General features: G+C 32.9%; 1 protein-coding gene across 3 annotated transcripts; it reads left to right on the top strand.

Annotated features, from left to right (window-relative positions):
• Window positions 1-352: 352 nt before the first annotated feature.
• LOC106776698 (E3 ubiquitin ligase BIG BROTHER) lies at window positions 353-6,553 on the top strand. Of its 3 annotated transcripts, XM_022778930.1 has the most exons (9): window positions 395-479; window positions 602-635; window positions 741-938; window positions 1,885-2,113; window positions 2,506-2,543; window positions 4,640-4,684; window positions 5,086-5,213; window positions 6,026-6,134; window positions 6,276-6,553. In XM_022778930.1, exons 3-9 carry the CDS (start codon window positions 798-800, stop codon window positions 6,324-6,326), a joined length of 741 nt encoding a protein of 246 aa, XP_022634651.1. In that variant the 5' UTR covers window positions 395-479; window positions 602-635; window positions 741-797; the 3' UTR covers window positions 6,327-6,553. The 3 variants fall into 3 exon arrangements, with proteins under 3 accessions (XP_014519665.1, XP_014519670.1, XP_022634651.1); XM_014664179.2 differs by lacking the exon at window positions 602-635 and having other exon boundaries at window positions 353-479; XM_014664184.2 differs by lacking the exons at window positions 602-635; window positions 4,640-4,684 and having other exon boundaries at window positions 353-479.
• The last annotated feature ends 1,074 nt before the right edge of the window (window positions 6,554-7,627 follow it).

The raw sequence follows: 7,627 nt of genomic DNA on the forward strand, positions 1-7,627 counted from the left end.
ATTAATTTTATGAAAAATGAATCTAAAATTGACCATTTGAGAAAATTATTATCCACTTGTTTTCTTCTAATTTTTTTATGAAAAATACTTTAAAAATTTATGTGAAAAAAAATGAAATAATGTATTTTTTTTTTTTTGCAAAAGAGAACAAAACAAAATATTGTTGTTTTCTTTATTTTTAGTTTATTCTTTTATTTTACTTATTAACCTATTGATGAAATGTGAGAAGAAGATTGTAGATGAAATTAATGATAATTAATTAGTATATAATATTATTACAAGAAAATAAAAATTTAATTACATTATTCAACTTTCTCCCAAATCAATCCCAAAGAGAATGGCTACAAAAGGAGGAGAACCACATTGCATTTTCATTTCCTACAGAGCATAGAAACCCTCTCTCTCTCTCTCTCTCTCTCTCACTCACTCTCTTTTTCACTCTCTCTCTCACTCCTCCAACCATTCTGAATGTGAAGAAGGTAATTCAACTCTCCATCTTCTCTTGTTCTCTTTGTTTCTCCAGAAACACACACTCAATCTCACCCCACACACCAAAATTTTACAAGCATTTTTTTTTTCAATTTTTTTGTGAGAAATTCAGGCCAAACAAACCTTGTTTTCGGTCGGATTCGAAGGTTGTTGCTGTGATTCTCGATGTAGTTGCCTTTAAGAATTTGTTGCTGAAGGCCGTGTTTGGTGAAGTGTAATGTGCTTTTTCTTTCTGTTGTTTTTTTGTGCAGTTGCTGTTGAAGGGTATAGTGTAGAGTGGGGTGTTCTATTCTTCTTGGAAGTGCAAAATGAATGACGGTAGGCAAATGGGGTTGCATTATGTAGACGCAGGGTTTCCTTATGCTGTGAATGAAAACTTTGTGGATTTCTTTCAAGGATTCTCTCATGTGCCCGTCAATTATGCCTTTGCTGGTTCAATGCCTGATCAGGTTTTTCTTTCTTCTTGTTTTTATTTTTGTTTTAAATTTTGGGCCAAATATGGCAAAATTCAGCTTTTGTACTTTTTTTGTGGGTGAAGTCGTGTGGTTTCCTCGCGATCCTTGACATTGAAAGAAATTGTGGTTAAATGTGACTCCAATTGGTCGCAACACAGAGTCCCACAAAACTTGACCTTGTCGCTGAAACTGTGCTCACTGACCTGTTTTTTAAGCCATGCATATGTATGTTTTTGTGATTCTGTTAAACTTTTGAAACTCTGGTCAAGACTAAAAACTTGTGATTCTGTTAAACTTTTGGGATTAAGAATGTATTATGTTTTTACAGCGAGCAAAATCGAATTTCAAGGTATTCTGGGGACCATAAACATGTGATACCCCTTATTTTTGTTTTTATGTTGTTTCAGTCTTGCTGGATGATTTAATGGTTTTGAATCATGCTATCCATCCAGGGATTGCAAATGTGGGTTGTTGTTAGTGTTTATTGAGTTTAAATCTAATAAATTGAATTTTACTGAAAATATTTGAGTAAAAGCAGAAATTTCAGTTCTTTTGCTGCTATCATTACAGCTGCTACTCCACAGTTAGATACGTAATAGCATTCACTATGTTTGACATGAAATCATGGATTTCTTTTTTCATTTTTAAATAATGGGAGTTGGATGGTCAAGTACAAGAAATAATTTGAGAATGATGGGTACTTTTCTTTTTGTTGAATTACAAAGGTGATAGGTAATGCTGCATTTCCAAGTAGCTGTGTCGTATACATGTGTGTCTCCCTTTTGACCCATTTAAATACTAAATTTTGAGTTGTTGTCATATGTGAATGTGTTGAACTTTGCCGAAAATATTCTCTTTTGTTTTGTTTTATCAACTCATATTTTACTAAGATTCTGTTTTGGTTTGTGAACATAACTATATAATCTTATGTTTTTTCCAGGAAAGTGTCTACTGGTCAATGAACATGAATCCCTATAAGTTTGGATTGTCTGGCCCTGGTAGTACATCTTACTATAGTTCTTATGAGGTAAATGGTCATTTGCCGAGAATGGAGATTGACAGGACTGAGTGGGAATACTCTTCGACAATTACTGCTGTGGAACCAGCTACAACAGATTCTCCGCCTAGAAGAGATGGAGTCTCTAGCATGCAGACCATCCCTGAAGAATGTTAGTGAAAATTTTATTTTCTTTTACTGTAAGCAAAGACCTGTGGCCAAGTTGTTGGTTTCTGCAATTTGGTTGCTGTATTTTTATCACTTTTTGGTCGATGCTATCAAGTTAGGGGGGGTGGGAGGGGCTGTCGGGTTGGATGAAACTCATTATTGGAATTACTGTTTTAAATTGCAACTATTCAGAAAAAAACATTAAAATTTTGTGGTAGCGTCTTCATTATTTGGATTTCTTTTGCAAACTGTTAATCATGCTAACCTTTTAAGTGAAGCTTATTATTTTTGTTTCCCTCACTTCTGAGTTAAATTGAAACTTTTTTTTTTTCATTATTAAGGAAATCTTTGTGAATCATAGTATGGTATATTAACTCTTTCAAATTTCTTTTGCAGGCAGTCCAAATCATCTCGAGTCCAATAGTAGTAGCCAGGTAGGCAGCTTTCTTATTAACCGAGTCACAATTTTAGACCTTACCTATTTGAATGTTGGTTTAATATTCAATCATTTGTACTGGTAGGAACACTGGGTCCCCTATGCTTGAAATTTGGGAGACATTATTTCAATGATAGTTTGGTGTACATGGCATACTTTAATGATAAATTGTGATCTATCTACTGCACACTTTTTTGGATACTTTAACACTTTTATCAGTTAATGTTGATCAAAATGAATATTACTCAATTGAACTCGGGCCTCTTGGCCAAAATAGTCCATGATTTCAGTTTTTGCAATTAATTTGTTTAAACTTTCAACATTATATCCTTGTAGTTTAAACTTTGGCAAATAGTCTGCATATACTTTCAATGTGTGACAAAGAACAATAACCTTATTTCCGTATGTCATGAGGTGGATTACATGGATTACACTATGTCATTGAGCTCTTAATGTGACAGACAAACCCTCTAATTTTTATTTTAGCAAATAGTTTGCCTAAACATTACTTTATGTCTAGTAATCCTTGTGTTTAATTTTAGGAATTAATAACAGGGGCTTATTTATTATAAAGTTGAAAGTTTTACGGGGTTATCAACAAACAAAAGTTGTAATCACTGCGAGGTGCACAACAGTCACAGTTATACAGGGTGATTTGCAATTTAACCATAAATTTTACCAAACTTGTGTTAAACTATGTCTTTTCAGCTTATTAGACTAGGTTCTTTGGAATGTCAGAGTTATATCTTTATGATGCACCTGCTAGCCATTCCGTTATATCTTTTATGCATGTCATCTGCTAGCCATTCTCTGCCAGTTTCCTATTTAACCATTTTCCCTCATCTAAACTTTCCAGACCCTAGGCCAATGAGACAAGATGAACAATTCCGCCCATTGTGTCCGTGATTTCTTTTGGGTCCTAACATCATTTACAAAAGTAGCAAAACAATATTTTTATAGATTTTCCCAAACAGCATATAATCTGCTTAATGCGAAGCACCAATGCTTCCATTTCCTTCACATGTCGTATCATGTGCATACCCAATGCTGTGGTACATTGTGTACTTATCTGATACTTATGTACTGATGATGCCCAAGGAGGGAATGATATTGGCAATAGGCAATGATTGATAGTAACATGTATCTGATATGTGAATCATTTTTGCTTATGTCGTCTAGAAACCAAAAAGGAGTTTTGAAACTAAACATCATTTATTTGTTATTATCATGTCCTGGGGACCTTTGCCTCCTATCTCATCTTCCTCTTCTGGGTATATTTACCGATTTATGACACTTTTAATCAAACAGTGTTTGTATTATTGCCAACAATGTTATTGTCTTTTTCGTACACAGTAGTTTAAATATGTTGGTTTTTAGACTTGGTTTTCTTCCAAAACGGTTTTCATATGAACTGATGATTTCTATATCATATAAACTATCTTCAGTTTTATCATAGCTAGAAGTGTCCCCAAATAAACGTTTCTTTGATGAGTAAACTGAGTAATGGGAATTTTACCAATCCAAAAACAAACAAAAAAGTTGTACGCAAAATATGAAGACAATGACAAACCTGTTAGCGTTTAGATGTCAATAGGAAATGGTTGAAGTCGTAGTTGATATGACTAACTAACCGATTGTTATAACTAATTATTTATATTCTACTTTAACTAACCATTAACATTTGGGAATCACTAATTGGGAATGAGTAAAACATAAACAAAACATGACTAGATTTGTTGTTTCTTCTGTACTCCGTTCTTCTGCTATACAAAAGCAGGGGTTTTGTACCTCTCATCCTGGAGCTCAATATTTTTGTCAGAATTCAATTCACAAAGATGTTATTTGAATCCTCTAAATTGATTTCCTGTGCTTCCGTGTATAACTGTTCTCTTATAAGCTTGATCAGACTGGGAATTATATTATTTAAAACGAAGACTTGAAAAAACTTGAGTTGAGATCTCTCTGCATTTCAGTTGCTTAATGTCAAAAAGTAGTTAACCCTTCTCTATGTTGGTTCCAACTTCTTACATGATAATCAGAACCAGCATAAAAGTTTATCCTCTGAAGCCTATAATCCCTGGTGTACTTGTGCAGGTCATATGGCAAGACAACATCGATCCTGATAATATGACTTATGAGGTGTGGCACATTAAATGTTTTACGTGTAAATGCTGATGGATGCATGTAGTTTCTTACTTTTAGAATATTGTTTTACGTCTTTTAAATCAAGGTAATGAATAAAATAGGTCCAAAGAATGTCAACCAAACAGAAATGGTACTTTTATATGTTATCAATTTTTATTTGAATAATTATTAAGATAGAACAAGGTGTTGCCTTAAAGATTTTGGACTTCAGCATTATAGAAAGGATCCATTTCGTATGTCTAATAAATTTTGATGATTGAAATTAGGCACGGTGGTTTAACTAGGGGCTAATTTGTATTTCAATATTTTGAGCTTTCAATTTTATTGGTATGTTGAATGTAATTTGAATTAGAGATCATATGAATCAATAGCCGATGATATTTTGTGAGTGACAGGAACTACTGGATTTGGGAGAGGCAGTTGGGACTCAGAGCCGTGGTCTTTCACAAGAACTTATTGATATGCTTCCAACCTCGAAGTACAAATTTGGTAGCTTATTCAAAAGAAAAAATTCTGGGAAAAGGTAAACTCCTGGTTCTTCAACCATTTTTATAAAATAGATGAAAATATGGATAATAAAAAGTTGTATGAGCGTCAAGCACTATATTATATTGTTGAGGAAAAAGAGGTGAATGTTATGTGGAAGAGGGATGAAAATTATAATGGTTAATTGCAATCTTTAATCTTACCAAAGTCAATCTATTGAAAAATATATAGGACAAGTGAAGCTTAAAAAACAATCTATGCTTCATGCATGTAGCATTTATTAATTTTAGATTTATCAATTTTGTAACTTCCCTTGTTTTCATCATCCTCGAAGTCAACAACCTGTGAATAGAGAAGAAAATTCAATTGAACTTGTCCATTTTTTATTCTTGGTTGATTTCCTCCCTTCCCCTATACGCGTGGAAATATAATGATGCATTCTTTGGTATTGCACTGTTTCGATAGTCTTAATTACAATGACTTGAGTCCCCTACTTCAAATCCGATTCCCAGAGAATTTGATTCATTATTCTCTAGTTTTCTATGTAGGACTACATTGATTCATAGAAGTTTAATGTTATTTTATTATTATTATTTTTTATGGTTCCTAGGAATTCTGCCTGTCAGTTTTATGATAGAGAAATCATATCTGTAAAACAACTTGCATAACAAAATTTACAACTGAGAAAAAGTTTGAAATTTACTAAATGATGTGATGAAGAGAGATTGACACAGAACATTATGTGTGTTACATTTCTTTATGATATCTATCTCACCTTTCCTGGTTTCAGTCTCCAGCTTTATTTTCTACTTTCAGGATATACTGACAGTGAAATTGCTTTGAAAATAGGTGTGTAATCTGTCAGATGACATACAGAAGAGGTGACCAGCAAATGAAATTGCCATGCAGCCATGTGTATCATAGTGAATGCATCACCAAGTGGCTCAGCATCAACAAGGTACACACTTTTTTAAATGCATTGTTCTTCTCAAGTTCACTTGAATCCTATGTCTTTACCATGTAATACAAGGTACACACATTTTTAATTGCATTGTTCTTCTCACGTTCACTTGATTTACCATTTGACTTTGTTTTTCAGAAATGTCCTGTGTGCAACACTGAGGTTTTTGGCGAGGAATCAACGCATTAGCATCAAGATGGCAAAAGGGATCCTTTTTGTCCATTAATTTTTGCTTCTCATCCAACTCTTTCTGTCTCCCTTTCAAGTTTTCATTTCTTACACGTAGGTAGGTGTAATATGAAGAACTATGGAAGCTCTCAATATATGTTTTGTTTACTAGAACAACCTAATGGAGACTCATCTTATGTTTAATGTGTGATTTTGTGTGTATTCAATATATTCTCTTTTAAGCTTTATGTCCCTTTCTTTGGTATTTAGGATTCAAAAATCTGCTTCCTAAGCTGTGTTGGGATTTGGGAATAAGAAATCTCATGAACATGCATAATGGAATTGAAAAATGAAATACATGTGTGGAAATGGAATACTCCATAGGATGTGGTAGACAATCATCCCCATTTATGTTTAGAAGCTCTAATTTTTGATAATTATACTCTTTATTACATGATATCCAAATGCAAATAAACAATAATCTAGAAAACATTTTTCCAAAGCCTTAATTTTTCTTTTATTCATCAAATACTAAGACTACTTTTCATTAAACATTTAAATAGTTTGCAAGTGAAATTCTAAAGTCCAATTGCAAAAATCTAAATGTAAGAGGAATTTAATAACTGTACATGGTACTTGACTATCTTTATCTGTGGAACCCATGTCGCCATTGATGATAAAAAGAATAGATAATAAACAAACACAAAATGACAGTTTTCAATTAATGCCCCTGGTCCCCTTATTAATGGCATTTTTAGATTGTGTTGAAGATGATTGTACACTGACTTATACATTACTTTCTACATGCTCAATTTTTTCACATAAATGAGGGTCAGTGACAGAGTAACTGTATTAAACCAAAACCTAAAGGCTGTGTCTTCCTGCACCCCCATCAATTTTCTTCCTGCACCCCATCAAAGTTTCTGAAATCATCAAAGATATTTGACTCGTGATTATTCACATGAATAGTAGTTGCATTAGTTGGACACAACATAGAATAAGGTTATTTGTTGAACCAGATAGTCTTGAAAAGGTCATTGATTCAAGTTTCCTGTTATTGTAAGTGATCTTCCATCACTTCAAACCTCCATTTTTTTTTGTCTTACACTCCCATGAATATGAAAATTTCTGTTTTACCCTTTTGATTTTGTAAGAAGTCAAAAATAATTTTCACGTGATAAAGGTTTTTAGATTACATAATTTGAAAATTTTCCGGATCTTATCATTTATAAGTAATTTTTAACTTTCGAATTATATAATTTAAGAGTCATGTTTTTCAATAATATTTGTTAAAAAAGTTACAACTAATATTTCACAACCAA

Source organism: Vigna radiata, chromosome 2, assembly GCF_000741045.1.
Source record: "Vigna radiata var. radiata cultivar VC1973A chromosome 2, Vradiata_ver6, whole genome shotgun sequence".
Classification (NCBI taxonomy): domain Eukaryota; kingdom Viridiplantae; phylum Streptophyta; class Magnoliopsida; order Fabales; family Fabaceae; genus Vigna; species Vigna radiata.